General features: G+C 43.3%; 1 protein-coding gene across 5 annotated transcripts in view; it reads left to right on the top strand.

Annotated features, from left to right (window-relative positions):
• Smarca2 (SWI/SNF related BAF chromatin remodeling complex subunit ATPase 2) overlaps positions 1-22,279 on the top strand; it is a 171,059-nt gene that overhangs the window by 24,059 nt on the left and 124,721 nt on the right. For all 5 annotated transcript variants that reach the window (XM_021151584.3, XM_021151582.3, XM_029472470.2 and 2 more), the window contains 4 exons: positions 1,540-2,004; positions 11,072-11,333; positions 17,877-18,003; positions 19,898-20,071. In XM_021151584.3, the coding sequence (XP_021007243.1) occupies positions 1,540-2,004; positions 11,072-11,333; positions 17,877-18,003; positions 19,898-20,071 (1,028 nt within the window). The remainder of the gene's footprint in view (positions 1-1,539; positions 2,005-11,071; positions 11,334-17,876; positions 18,004-19,897; positions 20,072-22,279) is intronic.

Below are 22,279 nucleotides of genomic sequence, written 5' to 3'. Positions count from 1 at the left end.
CTGGAGATTTTTGAAATTTTAAATACCCGATGTATTTTGACATAAGAAAATGTAGAGTAGATTATTGAGTGTGTGCCACTAGATCCAGACAGATTCGACTTTAAAACCTGAGCTATAGGCCCAGCGGTGGTGATGCATGTCTTTAATCCAGTACTTAGGGGGTAGAGGCAGGCATCTCTGTGAGTTTGAGGCCAACCTGGTCTATGGAATGAGTTCCAGAACAGCCAGGGCTACACAGAGAAACTCTGTCTCAAAAAACAACCAACCAACCACCATCAAACAAACAAACAAACAAACAAAAACAACCACCAGCCAAGCAACTAAAACAAGCTATGCTACAAAGATTTACTTGTGTGACATTGAGTGACTCGCTCTGAGCCTCTGGAGCCTTACCTGAGAATAGGAAAGAACAGAATATGAAGAACAGAATTTTCCTTCAAAGGGCTGTACAGCGGGTTGATATTGGCAGTATATGATGCTCTCCCTGATGTGCTTTGGTCCTTCTGCCATCCCTGTGCCTACACCTGCCTGGTTGGCTGTCATCATCATCTTAATTCACTTCTGATTGGTGATGCCTGCCTTACCTACTGTGGAATAGTGTCCTATGACCCCTACTGCATTAGTGAGACTAGTGATTTCACCAGTGACCCATACAATAGGAGTCAAATGCTCTAGCTTCCTAACCCCCATCCCTGGAATAAGCCTAGGTAGTTTATTTATCTTTTATCCCAAAGCTTCTGCAGTGGATTAATCTTCAAGGCCTGCTGCAACAGCTGGCTTGGTAATGCGTCTTTTTTATTGGCTATCTTCCCTCCCATATATTACGTCTCCATATTCCTCTCAGTGCCCCGGTACCTCCCATATAAATTACCTGCTCAGTAATTGGCTTAGCCTGTTTCTGGACCAACTCAGTTGAGATGCTGTGTGCTGCCACTGCACAGTGACTGTAATTGCCAGTTAGTCACAGCTTGCATGATAATCAAGCAAATAATACTTGATTTCTTCATAAGACACTGTCTATTCTATACAGAGCCACGGTAGACCTCTTCATGTTGCAGTGAATGGCTTGGAGCTACTTCTAATGTAGAATACTGCCCTTCGTCGTTGTTCCTGCAGGTGGCTAACAACCACTCAGTTTGCCTTCTAGGGTACAAGTGGCTATTGATCATTTGAGATGTGGCTGGAGAAATCCAGATGTTCTGTGAGCATGAAATACAGGACACCAAAGACCTATTATGAAAAAAGAATACACAGTAGCTCTTTTTGGAAATGCTAGTCTTGTGGGTGTTAAATAAACTGCTATAAAGTTATCTTTACCTGTTCCTTTGACCTTTTTAATGATGTACCTATTAGATAGTTTTAATATATAGAAAGACTATATTGTGGATTAAACTTCTAAATTATATGTAATTGTTAACTTGTTAATACCTTAAGTTTCTATCATGTTGTGCTGCACTAGGAAATTATTAGAATACTCAAGAATAACCTCCCTCCCCCGAGTCATTTGCTATAGCCTGTGATATTATGTTTTTATTTTAGGTTATATGTCACCACATCCGTCTCCTTTGGGAGCCCCGGAGCACGTCTCCAGCCCTATATCTGGAGGAGGCCCAACCCCACCCCAGATGCCACCGAGCCAGCCAGGGGCACTCATCCCAGGAGATCTGCAGGCCATGAACCAGCCTAACAGAGGTCCCTCGCCTTTCAGTCCTGTACAGCTGCATCAGCTTCGAGCTCAGATTTTAGCTTACAAAATGTTGGCCAGAGGCCAGCCTCTCCCTGAAACTCTGCAGCTGGCAGTCCAGGGAAAAAGGACCTTGCCTGGCATGCAGCAGCAGCAGCAACAACAACAACAGCAGCAACAGCAGCAGCAGCAGCAGCAACAGCAGCCCCAGCAGCAACAACAGCAGCCCCAGCAGCCTCAGCAGCAGGCTCAGGCACAGCCCCAGCAGCAGCAGCAACAGCAGCAGCAGCCAGCTCTTGTTAGCTATAATCGACCATCTGGTAGGTTAATACACAACCAAATGAATATCATTCTGGTCCAGCTTGCATAAGCAGCCTCTTGCACACAGAAGCACTAGGTTAGTAGAAGCCATTGAGTTTGGCTAAGGTTCTTGGTTCCTACTATAAAGAGTCCTAGAGCAGTGTTTTTTAATTGGAGACCCTCCTGCAAGCTGGGAACCGTGGAAGAAAGCACATAAACATATAAACACGAAGCACATTCACCCAAGATCCTGTATTCTCTTTTAAGATGTACAAGGTTGCTTGAAAGCCTATCAGTGTACTCCAGGTTAGGCAGCCTTGTTTCCTCTGCATTCAGCTGTAGAACTCCCTGCTCAAATTGGCCCCCAACTGAGTCTTTCAATATTTGTTGATTTATTTATTTCTTACCCTGTTTGTTGGAATAACATTTATGCACTTGATGTTTAAAAAAAATATATCAAATAAGAAAGCTGAAAATGTGGGAAATTTTAAAAAGAAGCAAGAATCTCCAGGTCAGGGATGTAGAGCCCACAACAGCCCCCTGCAGTTACCATGGCTAAGCTTCAAAGAGGAGTTGAGTTTTCTGACAGAGCCACAAGGAGGTGGGGTCACAGATCTCATTCTCACCATTCAGAAGGAAGTTGCTTCCCAATTTCTCAGAGGACACAACATGGTTTCTGGCATGAGAATATAAAGTAGATCTCCCAGGTGTGATTATCCTTCAAATTACAGTCATTCCTTGGTGTCTGAAAGCGGATTGCTTCTAGGACCCCAGTGGATAGATACCGAGATCCGTGATGTTCAAGTCCCTTATATGAAATGTGGTAAGGCATTTGCATTTAAACTATGCATATCCTTTCTGTGTACTTTATCATCTGTAGATTATTCAGGAGAAATACAGACTACAACATGAATGCTATCAGAATGGTTGGTACACTGTCTCGTTTAAAGAATAATGACAAGAAAAAGAAATCTATACCTACTCAGTACAGATGCATTTTTGCCCCTGAGTGTTTTTTAATCTGTGGCTAGTTGAATTTACAGAGTTGGGGCTCATAGACATGGAAACCTGACTATTCTTCTTATTATTATAGGCTTTGGATGATAGAAACGTTGGTAACATTTATTATAGCAGGGTAACAGATCCACATACCCTGTTTCTTAGACTCCTTGGGATAAAAATCTGAAGCTATGATTATATAACAGAGGGCTCCCATGTTGTCCTCTGCATGATCTTCTGGAGACATGGCTCCTTCTTGTTGGCAGAACCCAGAGGTACAAGGGGCTTTAAAGTGCTCCTCTGTGAAGGTTGCATTTCAAGAATGCATCTCAAGATAGCCCGGGGTGAAGGTATTTATCCTGGAAGCCTGATGGACCATGAGTCTCATCCCTAGAACCTACATAAAGATAGGAGAGAAATGACTCCAGAAAGTTGTCTCCTGACCCACTGTACATACACACTGTGGCACACATGACCCCTTTTCCTAATCGTTCAATCAATCAATCAATCAATCAATCACATTTTAAAAAAGGACTAGATAAACAGAATTTATGGTTTAGCTATCAGGGCTTTAGATAGTGGAGACTGTAATGTTCCCCAGACACAAGTACCATCTCCTATGAAGGAATGGCTTCCCCTCATTTGGGTAAACTGACAAGCTAATAACCATCAGAACAATGAATTTGGGATGTTTGTCCTAGGTTTAGGAACTCAGGTAAGGAGAAAGGATTCTGATTAGTATATTTGATTTAAATATTTTAATTTTCCAGGTAGCATTTCTTTTCCGGTAGATTTAGTTTTGAAAAATAGAGACACCAGGAAGATGAACTCTTGTAGTTTACAGGTTTGACATTAGAAGTGAGTCTAGTGGCTGGGGAGATGGCTCAGTGGGTAAGGGTCCTTGCTATGATCTGAGTTCGAGTCCCTAGAACATGTGTAAAAATCAGGCATGGTTGTGTGCACCTATAATCTGGGTACTGTGGTGAGGGGTTAGTAGGGAGACTGGAAGATTGTTGGCACTTGCTGGCTGCCAGTCGGACTCTATGTTCAGTTCTCAAGGGAATAAGGCAAAGACTGATAGAGTTGGACACAGAAGACCCATAAATTCCTCCTGACTCCCACTCCCCTCCCCACACATACTTATATACTGCATATAGACACACAAAAGGTTAATAATTTTTAATGGGTGTCTTAAACCAGCTGTGGCATACAATATCTAACCCCAGCTCTTGGGAGGTCCATGTAGGAGGGCCGAAAGGTCACTGAAGATAATGTATTCAGTTATATCATGAGTTTGAATCCCAGCTTGGGGTGTATGACATCCTATCATAAAACTGAAGCCCAAAACAAAACTAGCAGAGAGTTGTGTCTCATAGTTCTGAGGCTGGGACTTCCGACATTATTAGTATGATGACAACTTTATCATGTGGTGAGTCCTTGCTTTCTGGTTCACAGAAAGCACCTGTACTCTACCCTCTCACAGTATGGGGGGTGAGGAAGCTCTGTGGTCTCTCACATGGTCACTGGTCTCATTCATGAGAGCTTTTCCTCATGGCTTCATTTTCTCTACCTCCTAATACCACCTACTTGGGGATTTAGATTCCAGCATAGGAATTTGGGGAGATACAAACATTTAGAATATAGAATGTGGTTTTTTCTTTCCTTCTTTTGTGTGTGTGTGTGATTTAAAAAAAAAAGATTTGTTTTATTTATATGAGTGCAATGTAGCTGTCTTCAGACACACTAGAAGGGAGCATTGGATCCCATTACAAATGGCTGTAAGCCACCATGTGGTTGCTGGGAATCAAACTCAGGACCTCTAGAAGAGCAGTCATTGCTCTTAACCGCCGAGCCATCTCTCCAGCCCGTGCGTGTGATTTTTAAGACAAGTTCTTTCTTTGAAGCCTCAACTAGCCTTGAACCTGTAGCATTCTGCCTGTCTCTAAATGCGATAGGCATGTGCCAGCGCTATCAGTTTAGAGTTGAGTTTTTAAAGAAAAAGATTATTTCATAGCCAGATTTCTGTGTGGCCAGCAGAGAGCCTTTTGATAGATGGAGGACCCAAATAGTATCCTTGGAAAAGACACGACAAACTCCATACATGGGAATGACAAGTTGAACCCTCAGTAAAATATAAAGCTCTAGAGAACTTGGCCAAATAGAAGGAAGACTTTTGTGTGTGGCTTAGACACCGAGAACCTGCTGGCTGGCTGGTGCTCTGTCGTGTCCCTGGTATGCGTTCCCTCTGCTGCATGGAGTGCATTCAGATCCAGACCCTAGCTGTTGTGACTTGCAAGCTCATATTCTTGACTATTTCTCCCAAATCCTACAGACCAGGGAAAGGATCTGCAGAGTGTGTGTGTGTGTGTGTGTGTGTGTGTGTGTGTGTGTGTAGGGGGGAGGTGCCTGAGCCCTTCTCTCTTGTGCATAAAGAGTGGAGATCATAGCTTCCTGGCACAACTTCACACTGCTAACAGAACTGGTTGTCTCTGCTTCCCACATCTTAGAGCATGACTGGTTTTAACAACCGGGTTTTACACAGAGGCCAGCTGGTTACATCAAGATAGCTGGCACCTGGGCAGAGCAGAGGGGACAAAGTGAAGTTCCTGAGAGGTAACTATGTGTGGGATTTTGTCATATGAGCATTATCCATGGTGCCTGGAGCATGTCTTGGGGTATCACCTGCCACGTCATAGGCCTCCAAAGGCATTAGCGGCTTTTCAATGACCTCAACTGAGCAGGAAAATATTCCAGAGTATGAAGAAAGTAGGATGCTGAATTCCTCATCTGAGAAGCCTTTCCGCCAAATGATGGGAATGGCGTAGTGAAATTTAAATGGTGAAGAAGTTTATGTTATCTGAGTATATCATTGTCACTAGTACTTCATGTCAACTGAACCTAACTGTGCCTTAATTTTTCTGGGCCATTTCCACAAATGGGGTAACCTTCTTAATTATCTACCTCTTTGCCTATTCCTGCCCCATTGCCCACCCCCCTGTCAATAGGAGGACTTAATTTTATCACCCACTGCTCATGTCTTTTGTATGTCCCAGCTGTCATGCTTAGTAAGAAATGAAAGTATTTGTTTGGGCAGATCCCTGTTTTCTGGTCAAGAGGACAAGAAGACCATGGGTGAAAGAGAAAAGGGAATATCTCTTTCCAATAGAGCAGGTTGTCCTTGCTGCTGCCACGAGCGTTGATCCTGTAAAACTTGTGCAGAAATCTGACACAGAAGGACAGACAACCTTATTGGATAACGGCATTTTTTATAGACATTTTGAATAAACCTAAATAATGGAAAGATTTTTTTTAAAGTCAGTATTAAACTATCCTTCACCCTTTAAAAAAAAGTGTATTTGCTCATAAACACCCTGAAAAAATTTTTTAATGCATGTACTTCTCCTAAGGTAGTTAGGTCTCTTCCATTCTTCTGTCTCCTTTCCTAGTGTATTTCATGAACAAAGAGAACATGTTACAGTGCTGAGTTGGTCTTCCTTCCCCAAACTTACTCAAGAGCTAGTACTCACCGGAAGTGACATTGTTCCATAGCCGGTTGCCCTCCTGTACACTGCGCATGTGTGCGGGAGGAGGCAGGGGCAATGGCAGCGGCGGCCACTTCTCAAACAGAGCCTTGTCCTTGCTCATGTGGGCAGCGCTCAGATGAAGACAAATTTCTCTTTAGGCTTTGATTCTTTTAGGGATTAAAGCGGGATAAAAATGAGAACTGAAAAAGTTGTGGTTTGGGGAAGGTGAAGGAACAACCTTACAGTGGTAGAATAAGAAAGTGGGTTGTTTGTTTTGTTTTGTTCTCTGCTCATCTTAATAAATGCTTGTGTTCTCCCATGGGGGGGGGGGGAGGCACGCATCTGAAACGTTTGCTCAGTTTAAATGTTCTTTACTTCATTTATTTATTTATTTTCCAACCTGTAGGAATCACTTACATTTCTCTTTAATGCAGAGTGGTGATTTGCTTAATCGCCCTGTGTGCTGAGTGGGATGAGTGCACAGAAATGCTGTGCAGGTGAGGCAGAGGTGCAGGTGTTTTAGGAAGTGTGTTGCCTTGTTAACTTCACATCAGATGGGATGGGATTGGATCACTTTCTGGAGAGCCAGGCAGTACAGGTTCTACTTTAGTTCCTAAGACAAGGGCTGAAGTAGATTACGTTTTGGGCACTGATCATATTGGAGAGACAAGCTAAAAATTCAATCTTTGTTGAGTTTGAAGGTGACAGGAAAGGCCTTAGGTAGCTAAACCACGGGTGTTTGGTGCACAATGGGTGTTATTTTGTGGCCTGAGTCCCAGTGCTCTCTGTAAAAGTCCTGCAGGACAGACACAGAGCTGAGTAGATGGTGCGCACATCCTGAGTATAAGTACAGGAAGCTCCATTGAATTTCCCAGACTCTGTAAATCACTGTATTTATACAGTCAGCCAGAGAGAGGAGAAAACAGACCCACACAGTAAATAAATCTGGGTTTAGCTAGGAAATAGAATTTGTTCCTAAGTAGCCCCGATAGCAGCTGTCAGGGTACACACAGCGAGTGCACTGACCCAAGGAGCATCTGCGCTGGGTTGTGTGAAACTGCAGACATGTTTTAAAATTTGGCCCAGAAAATAGCTCCCCAAGTTGCCAGCTAATTGGGTACCCAGATTCCGAAAGTGCTGTCTTTTTGTCATGGGGTTTTCTGTTGCGTGGCGTGCAGTGATTAGATTAGATTTTTTCTCTCCGTCCTTGATCAATAAAGACGAAACGGTGAGCTTACTGAAACCTCATGACCACTTAGTGAGAGAGGCATCATCATCAACATCCCTGTTCTGCAGATGATGAAGCAGACACAGGACTTGGCAATGCGGTCAGCCTCACACAGCCAGTGGGGTAATAGAGCTACAGAAATATTTGTCTTTCTTTTGGGGGAAAGGGCAACCTTATGTTATATATATTTTTGAGAGTTATTTTGTTTTATGTGTCTGAATGTTTGGTCTTCATGTGTGTATGTTCATTGTGTGTGTGTGCCTGGTGCCTGAGGAGGTCAGAAGAGACTTCAGATCCCCTGGAACTGGATGGTTGTGAGATACCATGTGGGAGTTGAACCTGGGTCCTCTGCAAGAGCAAGTGTTCTCTAGCCCTTACTACTGCTGTTAAGTTAGACATTGGAATACATAAGTCTATGGTTGGGTCTCTGTGCCTCAGTATTAAGGATGAATCCACCAGACAGTGTAGCAGGATAAGGCTAACGAGACATATCAGCCTTATCATAGAGACACAGCAACCCAAAATGACCAGCTGACAATACCTTGCTTTCATTAGAAGGTACTGCCTTTGTACTTCTCGGTACTAGTACCTCTGCTACATAGGGGGTTGATGGTAATGATAAGGATTGCAACCGGTGAGTGTGTGCTGGTGCAGGACTCAGCAGCCAGTGTGTACTGGTGCTGGACTCACAAGCAAGTGTGTACTGGTGCTGGACTCAGCAGTGAGTGTGTACTGGTGCTGGACCCATGGGATTTTTTTTATCTTTTGAACTTAGAAAAGAGAGAAAATACTTTGAGGGTGAAATTTACAGTAATCATTGTAATACTATTTTATCAATAACTACCAGATTTTCTTCTCCTAAAAAGTATTTCTACTCTGAGACTTTGACACTAGTAAGCTTGTTCTTTAGTGTGCTAAGATCACAGCGCCTAATATATTTAATTCTACTTGCTCAGTGGCTCTTGCCACCAAGTCTGAAGATTGAGTTCGATTCCCACAACCCACACAGTGGAAAGACATTGACTCCTGCAGATTGGCTTCTGATGTTCCATACATGCACTTTGGATGCATGCCCCCCAATAAATAAATCTAATTAAAAATAAAAAAAATATGTAAGTACTAGAAATCTATATTGTCTGTCATTTGACTAGTCATACATAAGACAGTGTAAAAGAAAACACATTCCTTAATTAAAAAACCTCTCAGGAAAGGTATTCTAAAACCTGCCCCACATAATGTATACCAGTGCTTAACAAATCCGGGCTTTAATTGCTTTCTTAAATATGGATGGAAAAAGTTCTAAATAAAACACATAATGAAGATCTTTGTATTTTGTAAAAGAGCTCCCATTCAGAATACAAAACAAAACAAATTTAGTTGAAAAAAAAAACCAACTTTATATGATGATATAGCCTCGACATAGAAATAAAGAGCCATAATTTCACCCCAGAACTTTTTAAAATCAATCCCCAAGAATACCAGGACTATAAATTAGTTTAAGGAAAAACTTTAGCAGAGCAGTGGTGGCATACACCTTTAATCCCAGCACTCAGGAAGCGGTACAGAACCGTTCCAGGACAGCCAAGGGTAGACACACAAACCCTGGGGGAGGGGAAGACACAAAGAAAAAAACCTTATCTAGGTATATATTGTTTGGGAAATTTTACCTAATTTTTGGAAGGGAAGGAAAACAGCCTGTGCCAGCTATTGAGAGAGAGGTACCTGTATGTATACACACACACACACACACACACACACACACACACACACACGCGCGCGCTGAAGCTTCCCCAAGCCCTTTGTACTGATCCTTCACGTTCCTCACGTCACGGTGTTTGCTTATGGCTTTCTCTGGATTGCCATTGAAGTCCTCTAAATGGCATTTGTCAGAAGTTGAAGAAATGTGTTTCTTTTTCCACAATGCATGCCTTTGTGTGGTTAATTATTGTGCCTCTCTGAAGTTTTGGACTATGAGTTTTGTGTTTAATGGCTGTGTTATTTTTTTTTTTTCCTAAGGAAGGATATAAGAAATACTTGGATGAATTCTGCTTGTAGCTTTAGCATCTGCTGAGTGAGAGTCTTCGTTTATTTTATTTTTTTAAAGTGCACTAATGCATCTGGTACCTTCACTAATTGTATTCAGTTTTAAGGAAACTGAGAACTCACCTGGGGGAGAATTGAAGCCCTTCTTATTTTAGATTTGTATCCAGCAGTTAATTGAAATTCCTAAAACTTAATGCAGAAAACTGGCTGAAACTGAATTCAGCAATATTTAAAGATTTGTTTTGTTGCTTAGGGACAGGGTCTCCTATAGCCCAGGTTGGCCACCAACTCTTGAATTCAACTCTTGCCTCTACTTCTGAAGTGCTGGAATTACAGGTCTAGGCCGCCATGCCAAGCTTCAGAGACAGGTTAAAGATTGCATGCCCTCGTCTGATGATAAGAAGAAATAAAATCTTAATATTTGCTTGAATCTTAATATTTGCTAATTTTTGTTAGGGGAAATGAGCATATTTTACCCCTAATGTTGAGTAGTTTTAGGAATACTTTAATAATGTAATTAAGGTAAGATTTACTTCCTCGGATTCACTATAACTAAGCCTGAAATAAGCTCTCAGAGCTGCTAAGGGAAGGATGAACCTCTTTTAGTCCCCAGTTAGCTATTTTAGCCCTAGGCACTGGATCCCATAGCGGTTGGGACAGAGGCCTGTTTTATAGGAACTTATCAGCAGTTTGCAAAGTGAGACCTTGGGGCCACACCCATTGCATCTGAATATTGTAGAATTCGTTCTTTTTTGGAGTTTGAATCCACCTGTGATTCTTTTTTTTTTTTTTTTTTTTTTTTGTTTTTTGAGACAGGGTTTCTCTGTGTAGCTCTGGCTGTCCTGGCACTCACTCTGTAGACCTCAAACTCAGAAATCCGCCTGCCTCTGCCTCCAGAGTGCTGGGATTAAAGGCGTGTGCCACCATGCCCGGCCCACCTGTGATTCTTAAGCAACAACAAACCTACTGCAGAATGTGGCGTTAAAAAGCCACTTTGTCATTTCCTTGATTTATTACAACGAGGAGTCATTTTTTTGTGTGTGTGGATATTTTGACAATATTCATTAGTACGTGCCATTTTCCCGTGGAATACATGCTAGGCCACTTTTTCTCTTTCACCCCTGCCCATCATTTCTTTCCTTCCTTTGTGCCCTCTATTAGTCATCTCTTGAGTTTAAGACAATGGCAGCCTCAGACCCTAGGTAGTGATTGATGGATGGAGGAGAGATAGGTATGGTCAGCAGGGGGTCCTTCCATCTGACCTGTCCTGCTTATGTCCCCTTTGTCTCACAGGCCCCGGGCCGGAGCTACTGCTGAGTGGCCAGAGCACTCCGCAGAAGCTATCAGCACCAGCACCAAGCGGACGACCTTCACCCGCACCCCAGGCCGCCGTCCAGCCCACGGCCACAGCAGTGCCCGGGCCCTCGGTGCAGCAGCCCGCCCCAGGGCAGCCATCTCCGGTCCTACAGCTGCAACAGAAGCAGAGCCGCATCAGCCCCATCCAGAAACCGCAAGGCCTGGACCCGGTGGAGATCCTGCAGGAACGAGAGTACAGGTAGCGCCAGGCCATTCCCAGGACCAGGGGGTGACACTTGCCTCGTGGGGCAGTGACCTCATGGGGACACTGGGAGGGGTGAAGAGAGGGCAAAGAGGACTTAGGCTGTGACCATGGTTTCAGAACATTTGTAGAGTAAGTTCATATGCCATTGTGCCGGTCCTTATGTGTTGTTGAGTAGGACAGGCTGATTTTCTTCCATTTGGCCAGAAACGTTTACCCACCCGGTCTGTCTGCTTGCCAAGGTGCTTAGAATACACCGATCAAAAGCCCAGCCCAGAGTTCCTGAATCTCAGGGCGTGTCACCTCACACTAGGATTATGAGATGGTCCGGTTTTGTGTTCTGGAACAACTGATGACTTAGATAGTCATGTTGAGTATGTTGTCTGGGTCCATCCTTCAGAACTCTGGCCCAGCTCATGGGCCAGTTTGAGCAGTACTTAGAAGCTTACTGCTTCGCTCGGCCCAATGTGTTCTGTGTTTTAATTTGCTCATGTTTTAGTCTAGAGCTTGGCCCAGGTTTAGGGATCAGCCTTAGGTATCTGTCTTCAAACGGGAACCTTAGTTAAACTTGGAATCCAGGCAATAGTCACCTGATTTGGCACAGTTGTATCTAAATTAGGCATTGGCAAACTTTTTCTGTAAAGGACCAGATGGGAAACATCTAATGTTTTACAGGGCCATATGTCTTAGACACAGATAGTCAGCCCCGTCCTCTTTGTGGGAAAACACCAATAGACCCGTGGCGTCTTAGCTCTGTTCCAGCAAAACTTTATTTAGAAAAGCAACTGGGGACAAGATTTGGCCCACGGGTGTCACTTATCCGGCCCTTCAGGTCAGTGGTTAGCAACCATGAAAAAGTGGGTGCAGCAAGAGCTAAGATGAAGCAAAACTGAGGCTTTGATTTCTGCGGCCTGCCTGGAAGCGTGCTCTGTCAAGAACAGCTCTGTGGTCTTGGGCAGGTTACATCATTTCTTTGTGACTTCTATGTTAAAAATATTATAGTCTTTTCTCATAGAGTTGGGAAAGGTAATGCGTTCTGTAAGCTTTCAGTAATATTGGTGTCTGCCATTTTCCCAGTGTTACTTGAAGTAAATGCAAAGTAGATGGGAAAAACTAACAGAGAATGTTAGCCAGGAAGCAGTGTTTGGGTTCTCTTTAAAAGTGTTGTCTTAATCTTTATTAAAAGGCATGTAGCTTGTTATGAACTAAGTAAAACATCACTGGTTTCGGAGACATCCCAGCAACCAGGTATTAGATGTAGGTCACCCTTTGAGTGGGAACATGACTTCATTTTCTCATTTCTGTTGGTGGTTATCACTGGGAGCATTTCTTCTGTCGTTCCCAGCTTGTCATTGTGCTTCCTGGGCATCAGGGCCAGGTATTCATCACCGTTGACAGGCACAGTGTTTTGGATAAGAACTAGTGTATCATAAAGTCAAACATGAGGATACCCAGGGCAGAAAATCTCATCAGATGCAACATCTTCTTTCTGTTGAATAAAAGAAGGCATTAAGTAGTTGCTGGGGTAGTGCTCGTGGTCAGTTATAAGAAAGACCAGAGTTATGTGGTTATCCTGAAATTCTAACTTGCCTAAAATCGATCATGCTTTCGCCCTGCCCAGAAGGGGCAAAGATGCCAGAAGCTTTGCCAGCTCATGCAGTTTACCCTCAGAAGACATTCACTGTACCGAGACATTTTACGTAACACTGGCCCTTTTTCTCTTTCTCAGCCTTGTGTATGTGTGCATGTGTGTGTATGTATGTGTCCATGGGTACATAAGTGCATGAATGTGCACATGTGTTTGGATAAGCTGCTTTGTGGACTCCTAAACCTGTTTTGTCATTGTTGCTAGGATTTTAATGACAGGGCTCTCCTATAATCTCATTTTAATGCCATTTTAAAAAGTGTGAGTTTGAATGGATTGTCTTCCAAAGTATTAAATAGTACTATTTGTCTATTTCAATGTATAAAATGGTTGTAACCTATATGATCTTCTTAATTAAATTTTATTGCATCTATTCACATATTTGTTTGTTTGTTTGTTTGTTTTTTATTTATAGCACATCTGAGCTACTTCACAGATGTGGAAGTCAGACAGCAACCTGTGGGAGTAGTTGTTTTTTATTTTCCTTCCGTTATATGGTTTCTGGAGATTAAGCACAGGGTTGTAAATTTGGTAGCAACTGAGCCATTTCACTAACCCCATTCTCCTATCTTGACATCTACTAGTATTCTTTAAACTGTGGTACAGGGTGATGCATGCCTCTGATCTCAGCATATGGAAATCTGTGGCAGGAACATCATGAAACCAAGGCCAGTTTAGGGTACGTGGTGAGACCCTGTCTCAAAAACCAAACCAACTCTAAATCAAGTGCCTATCAGACTGTAGCTGAAAAGTTGTTTTTTCATATTGTTACTATTTGATAAATGTGCCCACCTTGGTATAGCTGAAGTTGTGTGGTTTGGGGGTTGCCAAAAACCTGGTGGGACCTTTGGCCTAAATCTCCCCATGGCCATCTGGGAAAGAGTGAACTTGTGCTGGCAGCTTTTCAGGGGCATGCCTTATCTTGTTTAGTCATGGAACAATAGTTGACTTCTGCCTGTATAAAGACACATTGTTCAACCTCAGAGATTAGGTTTATCATCGAAGGGGTTACATTAAGTCCCTTACATACTCATAAAAGGCAGTTATGAGAATCTTTCTCTCCTGTTCCCTTTGATGGGCTAGCTCACCAGACTTCTGCCTGATCCGTAGACTCTGCCTGGCCTCTACGACCCTCTCACCTGGCTAAGGATTTGAGTCAGGTCCTAACAGTTCTCTTTTGGGATTTCATGGACTCTGACAAAGCAAAATATCATGCAACAGAAACCCCACAACAGATGTTCATTTCATTGGCTACAGTCCTTGTCTGCAAAAATTGGAAGGGAATTATTAGTTGGCTGCTCTTCCTGGTTTGCCATAAACTCAGAATCTTTGTTGTTGTTGTTGTTGTTGTTGTTGTTGTTGTTGTTGTTTTACAGCCTAAGTGAGTTTCTGCCTGTGCACACTCTGCTTGGCCTCAGATCTCTAAAAGCCCTGGCCTTGAAACATTTATCTCCCCTTTATTTTGGATCATTTCCTTTCGACTCTCTCATCATTTTTAATGGAAATGTATTCTTTCTTTGGTGTCAGACAGTCTTGCCTGCTGCACTAGCCCCTTACCCCTCCCTCCTCCCTTTTGGGGCTTGAGTTCTTGACTCTAACTATAGCCAACTTCATTCCCTTCCACATTCGATCAAAGAGTACTTCAGGAGCTTATGCACTGACGTGTCAACTAGGTCTGTGAAAACAAATGTTCGCATGGAGGATGCGTGTTACCCTTAGAAGGGTTTATTTGAGAAAGGCAGTTTTGAATTACATCAGGCCTCTGGTCTCAAAAGGGAAGTGAGTATGGAAACAGGTCAGGAGATGTGTGCATGCATGTGTTGCATGTGTGTGTGCATGTGTGTGTGCTTCCTTGTCTGGCCCTGTGTGTGTGTGTGTTTTTTTTCCTTGTCTTGCCTTGTGTGTGTTTCCTTGTCTTGCCTTGTGTGTGTGTGTTTCCTTGTCTTGCCTTGTGTGTGTGTGTGTTTCCTTGTCTGGCCCTGTGTGTGTGTGTGTGTGTGTGTGTTTCCTTGTCTTGCCTTGTGTGTGTGTGTTTCCTTGTCTTGCCTTGTGTGTGTGTGTGTGTTTCCTTGTCTTGCCTTCTGTGTGTGTGTGTGTGTTTCTTTGTCTTGCCTTGTGTGTGTGTTTCCTTGTCTTGCCTTGTGTGTGTGTGTGTGTTTCCTTGTCTTGCCTTGTGTGTGTGTGTGTGTGTTTCCTGTGTGTGTATTTCCTTGTCTTGCCTTGTGTGTGTGTGTGTGTGTGTGTCCTTGTCTTGCCCTCACTGCCATCATAACCCTGGAAACTCCTTTTTAGGAATCACCAATAGCCACTGTGCCAGAAGAGCCACCAAAGTCACACATGTTCCCTTTCTCTCAGCCTCGCTCTGTAAAGTGTCACTCAGCTCCTTGAAGGGACAAAATGTACCAGTGTCATTTTCTGTTCAAATAACTCTCCTACGGGAATCATAAACTTCTCCCCTGGACTTGAACAAATATCTGTTGCCTTTAATGGAACTCTTTTCCTTGGCAGAACAGTAACCTCTCTTGATTTACTCTTCAGTCTGTATGAAAAACCTGAGTGACCTAATTCTGCTTCAATCTTCTGTGCTCGTGAGGACACTAAATGAGCCTCCTGCAGTCAGGCAGGATTACATCTTGCTGTTGTTTTGGGAAGTTTGGAATCCTGACTCTCTTTATCAGACTTCCTGCTGAATCTCATTGACGGGGAGATGAAATTGTCCAGGAGAGGAGCATTATTTAAAATGAAGATTTCTATTAAGCACAACAACAGAGATAGGAGTTGACTGTCACCCCCTCTCCCACGCCGCCCCACCCTCACAAGTTTGCCACCCACCCCAAGTACCACAATGAGCGCATATCATTTTGCTGTAAAATCTCCCTCTCCTGTCTTGAGTTTGTCCTTTGTACTTTATGCCTTTCTGAGAGAGAGAGAGAGAGAGAGAGAGAGAGAGAGAGAGAGAGAGAGAGAACTCTTGAAATGCACTAATAATAAATCACTTCTCCTTTGGAGAAGCAGCCCCGACAAGGAGAAGAGCACCCTTAGCTCCTACCTGCTGCAGCACCCCAGCACCCACACTCTGTACCATAAGCCTCCACTCCTGGCTTCCTCACTTCTCTTCCCTCCAACTTCCCACCCAGTTCAGTGAGGGTTTGTCTCAGCATAGTCACCCCAGGTGTCCTGTGGTCACATTCCCTCCTAGAGCCTATCCTTTGGAAGATGGAGGAAGAAGCCACTGTTCCTCGAGTTTGATGCCTGGCCCACTGTGCCATTGCAAACCAGAAAAACAGGGGAAGCTTCAGCTCTAGGATACTCAAGTAAGGAAAGAACCTACCGAGTCTAGAAACAAGGAGATAACGAAATGCAGTCATGGGTGATGCCATCTTCCGTCGCTTAATAGCTAACTCCCTTTAATGTGGCCTTGATAATAAGACTATAAAGCAAAGTGGCTCTAAAGGTTAAACACTTGTTTTAGGTTTACTTCTATTCCCCTCTAAGTGTTTTGATCTCTCTTCATATATTCAATGTTTAGATGTGACTTCTTTTGCCTATTTGGACACCTGGGGCTACATAGATAGATGGGGAAAACCACTCGGGTAACAATAACCCGTAAAATGTAGGTTTTGGTTTTGGATTCCTCCATGTCTAGCTCTGTGATATCCACATGTCTCTTCAGCTTTCTCATTAGTAACATGGGGCCACCCCAGCATTTATGTACATGCACCTGTGTACTCGTGTGTGTGTGTGTGTGTGTGTGTGTGTGTGTGTGTGTGTATGCTGGGAATTAAAAATTGCTCATTAAATGCACTTAGTGCTGAGAGCATTTACTGGGTTAACTCATTACTACTTCTATTAGCATCTCTTTCCTTTCAATCCTAGTCTCAGTTTTATCCCAAACCCACGGAGGGGCTTATTCTAAAACTAGATTTCAGTGGTGTGTATTTTTAAAAGTAGGGCTTGAAACCTATTTGTGTGTGCCCAAGCCATAGCAGCCAGAGGCCAAGGAGAGATGTCTTATATTCTGTAGCCTGTCTTCATCAGGAGGAAGTACTTGCAATTCTATTCTTGATGGTGTCTAAACTGAGAACCCCCCCAGCATCCTTCTCAGGAAATGCTCTTCACTGCTGCCCCTGATTTTTGCAGATGCCCAGCTTGTCTTCTTTCCTGAAACAAGCACTGCACAGAGGAAGTGGTTGTGGTTGGCAGGGCTCTCGGAATGTCTCAGCTGGCTGACTTCTGTGGCCTCAGCTCCTAAAACTGCACTTGCCACCCCACCCCCTTTCACGACTAGAGTCACTGTTGTCTCAGCATAGAAGGAAGAACTGTGGCCTCAGCCTTGTTCAGTGGCAGGCTGGGAGTTAGGAAGCTAGCCAGACTGCCTCTACATTCTCTCTATGATCTCCTGATCTCTCTATGACTTCTGATCCCCTCCCCATCTCCCCCTCTATGTAGTGTGAAGTCCTTTTCCATGTCTTAGAGAGAAGCTACAAAGAGGTTCAGGGTGTGTTAGGTAGGATGAAGCATCTCCCTTCAGGAATTCAGAGGGGGCCCTTTCTTGATTAGCTTTTGAAAACCCTATTGAGAAGCTGAGCAGGTAAAGGCAGCCCTTGTCTTGAATCCCAAAATGCATGTGAGGACTGATATTTATAAGCTGTCCTTTTTGTGTCCATACATGCACTATGGTATGTACATTCCCCCCTCCAATAAATAAATAATTGCAGACTTTTTTTTCTTTTAAAAGAAAAGAAAACCTAGTTGGGTATCAGAAGTTGACTGTCTGTATATGGAATATAATTTACCATGAACCCAAACCTAAAGCATTGCTGATCACAGAGGAAGAAATCGTAATGCAGGTCTCCACCTGCCCCACCCCTGTCTTCTTTCTTATTTCCTTCTAGACTTCAGGCTCGCATCGCTCATAGGATACAAGAACTGGAAAGTCTGCCTGGTTCCTTGCCACCAGATTTACGCACCAAAGCAACCGTGGAGCTGAAAGCACTTCGCTTACTCAACTTCCAGCGTCAGGTAACACCTTTTCCCCAGTGAACCCGTGACGTAGGAAATCAATGTGATTGTTGCTAAGGTGTGACCTGGGAGCTTCCTCAAGTCTACCTTATCTTGTAATAAAGCTTAGTGAGCTAGCACATCTTCAGACTGATAGCTCACGGCTGAGAGGGAGGAGTATGAACTGCTCATTATTCTATTCCCCTTCTGTATGCACTGAAACGTACAAAATCAGTTATCGAACTCTGGTACCCTGGATGAAAACCATGACAACGGATTGGGAAGATCTGTGTTTCATCTTTGTGACTCTAAGGAAAACCACAGAGGTGGTAGATGGTGTTCCTGGTAAACCCAAATGCACAAAGGTAGCCATGACTCCAGAAACAGAAAATATGGTAGTCAGTCTTGCTCCTAATCACTAGCCCATTTTTATAGAAACAAACAAAGGGAAAAACCCCAATGTCTTTACCTTAATTATTCAAAAAAAACTTAACTTGGGGTCACTCGGCCACATCAGAGTCACAGGTTGACTAATAAGGAGTCGCTGTCTCCTAGAACTTACTACTGAGATCTGGCATAGTGATCTATATTCTGATTTCTAAATTAGTAGGTGTGTAATGGAATGAAGTAGAGCTAATTTTCTCTTGGCTGAGTTTTGTCAAAGTGTGCAGGCCCCTCGTCCACAGATTGCCTGTCTGAGTCCAGGGGGACAAGGAGTCCCTCTTCTGTCGGATGGGTTGTCCTAAGGTATGGGACATACAGAATGAACTGTTACTGTGTAAGCACAGTCTGGAGGTTTTGAATTCTGTCTGCTGGAGGATCTGACTGAAATCACAAGGTCACCTCTTTTGCTACCATCTCTGAACTGGAGTTCACATTTGAATTCCTGGATGTCATATGATGGGGGGGAGGGGGCGCATCTGGTGTCTAGGGGCTACCTGGCTAGGGTTTTGAGAGAGCAGAAATCAGGTTTCATTTAAAATGGAGGAGGAAAAGAGAAAGCCTCCAGGTTCCATTGCTTCTTAATTAGAGGAAAGTTTTTTACAGAAGCGAATAAAATTTTGGACACAGGTTTAGGAAATGAATATTAGTGGCGAAATGAATATTAGTGGCACGAGTTCTCAATTTTGAGACATGAGTCTCTCTCCTCAAATTCTGCTGGTCCTTGTCTTTTGTTTGATATTATCTATTATCTACAAAGTTTCCTGGAAAATCTGTTATCTACAAAGTTTCCTGGATTGATGTGACTGATACTAATTTCAGGTTCAATTTAAGGTAGAGCCCTCCAAGTGCCCACTGTCTACCAGCATATAATATGTAATATCGTCACATTGTTATATGACTATAATCTAAAACAAGTCCATAGCACAATATAAAATTTTAATACTAAAGAATATCATTTTTGGAGAGGAAGAAAACCCAGACGTGTATTTTTATGATTTCTTTGAAGCTGTGAATCTACATTGTTGGAGTTACTGTTGTTACTTAGAACATGAATGGACAGCAACTCTCTTGTTCTTCTTGTAGATCAGCAACAGAATGATAATATGACAGTTAAAAAAAATTAAAAGGTTTATTGACTAAGCATTGCCATTACAATAATTAAACAGAGTGAATAACTTTATTTCAAACCTAGATAGCATCCTTATTATTTTTTTTACTGTTACAATTGTATAATTGGTTTTTTATGTGAATTATGTGTAAGAAGATTTATACCGTCCTTAAAAAATTACCATGTAAAATTGCTCCAATTTCCATTTCTTGCTTTTTGTAATTGACCAACTTGCAATTGGATTGAGAAACTTGCATGAAAATCCTCCTTCTGTTCCATTGAGTTGAAACTCCAGGAGCTCAGAGGGCTCAGGGTCTGGCTTGTGTTTGGAGGATTCTTTAACCACTATTCTCTTCCTGATAGCTGAGACAGGAGGTGGTGGCCTGCATGCGAAGGGACACCACCCTGGAGACGGCCCTCAACTCCAAAGCCTACAAGCGGAGCAAGCGCCAGACCCTGCGCGAGGCACGCATGACAGAGAAACTGGAGAAGCAGCAGAAGATAGAACAGGAGAGGAAACGCCGGCAGAAACACCAGGTCCTTCAACCTTTGCCGGTTCTTCTGGGTCAGAGGTGGACCGTAGGGTCAGTGGTCAGGGCCGGGATGTTTGCAAAGTTGGCGCAGGGAGGTGAGGGAGTGGTGGGGGTGGATCATAGAACAGAAAGGTGATTTGGAATTTATATACTACAGATGTATCATGTAGGGATAGGAAAGTACCCTACTTGGCTTTTAGTTGCTGTGAAAACACTGACAAAACAACCTGGGGAGGCAAGGGTTTATCTGACTTGCAGGTTATGGTGCATCTTTGGGGGAAGCCATGGCAGGATCAGAAGTAGGGACCACAGAAGAACACTGCTTACTGGATGGCTGGCTGTCTCTAGAACTTTCTTATTTGCTCTCTTCCACAAACCAGGCCCACCTGCCCAGGTGACCCCACCCACAGTGAGTTGGGTTCTCTCACATCCATCAAGAAAATGCCCCACAAACATGTTCCCTGGCCAGCGGGAGGTAGTTCCTTAACTGAGGTTCCCTTCTCACCAAATGACTCTAGTTAGTGTCACATTAGGTCAAGACAAGACAGAAGTGACCTGCCCACGGGCTGTAGCAAGATAAGGCTGAGGACCCAGCTTTCTTGAAACCCAATCAGTTGTAGTCAGTGGAGGCTGCTCTCACAAAATACCAGACCGTGTAGTTCATCAACAATAGCAGTCTGTTTCTCCGGAGATCTGGAGGCTGGAAGGCCAAGTCTGCACAGCAACATGGTCACCTTGAGGGTAATGCCTCCTTCCAGGCTGCAGGTGGCCAACTTCTTGTGTTTTCACAAGGCAGGAGACAGAAAGAAGAAAGCTCTATGGGTTCTCTTTCTCTTCCATCTACTTCTGATCATATTATGTGAGGGGCATCAGCTTATGAACTGGGGTAATGTCTTTCAACCCCTGTGGGGGTCAAATGATCCTTTTATAGAACTTGCCTAAAACCATCAGAAAATACAGATTTTTATATTACAATTCATAACAGTAGCAAAATTACAGTTATAAAGTAGCAATGCAAATAATTGTATGATTGGGGGTCACCACAACATGAGGGACTGTATTAAAGGGTCATAACATTAGGAAAGTTGGGAACCACTAAACTAGGGTCATCTTTAGCCCATGACAGATATGTCACCCAGAATTCTATGGGAAGCTAATGACTAAGTTGGCCATGAGTGAGTCTTCTAGAGCAAAATTCTGGGGAAAGATGATTTGGAAAAGGGAAACAAAGTTAGAAAGTGATTTTGCTGTTTTGCTTGCCCATATGGTTTTATGCCCCCGAGGCCAGAATAAGCCTGGGTACCCCTGGAACTGGAGTTACAGATGGTTTTGATCAACAGTGTCAGTGCTGGGAATCGAACCTGGGATTTCTATAAGATGAACACATGCACCTAAGTGCTGAGCCATTTTTCCTGCCCCCAGCAGGAAGTTATTTTTATATATTGTTTTGTACTCTTTGAAGGGCCCAGTTGGAGGAGTCACGGGGCAGATATTCAAAAGCATTCCTTTCTAGGACATTAAAAATTTTTGATGTAGGATTTGATTTTGTCTCAGGATTGTTTTATTGTGCTTAATTTAGTGCCTTAGTTTCCTTTTGAAAAAAAAATTACAGATTTTAGTGTAAGTAGGGTATGAATGCTCCCTTCCTTGTAAAAAGTGAATTTGGATTGCATATGGAGAGTTCAGCTTTGTAAAAACTTATTTTGCATCACAGTTCTAAATTTAAGTTAGAGCAGAAGAAATGCGGTTTTCACTGGAAATGCCCAAAACCCTCATGTTTATTTCAGGGTGACAGAAGAATGTATTGTAAATTTTTTCATAGATGTTTTTGTAGGTCATCTTTTGTCTTGCTCTTTCCGGTTCAGATGACCACACCCTGGTGGTGAAGGCAGTGTCTCTTCCCTAGCTTACAATATACAGACGAGGAAAGTCTTTCTTCCCCCTTAGCCCATAGCCCTGTCAGTCTTTGCTTTTCCCAATTTTGTCCATCCACTTCAGGGAGTGAAGGCAGCCACTGTTTTCTAGGCTTACAGTCAGTCATCCTAGCCTACAGCCCACAACCTGTACTGCAGAGGCTCTAGGCAGGGCCCACATCATCAGTAGATTGCGGTCTTTGAATGATGCCAGGGTACACTGCATCATCTCACCACTGGGCGTGTGGATATGTCACTGGAGAGTGTACTTAAAGCATCCCTTTCTCTCTCTTGTGTAT

This window comes from Mus caroli, unplaced genomic scaffold (assembly GCF_978045245.1).
Source record: "Mus caroli unplaced genomic scaffold, Mus_caroli_1 scaffold_20, whole genome shotgun sequence".
NCBI lineage: Eukaryota > Metazoa > Chordata > Mammalia > Rodentia > Muridae > Mus > Mus caroli.
Note: the sequence above shows the minus strand (reverse complement) of the source record. Positions and strands in the feature narration are given on the sequence as shown.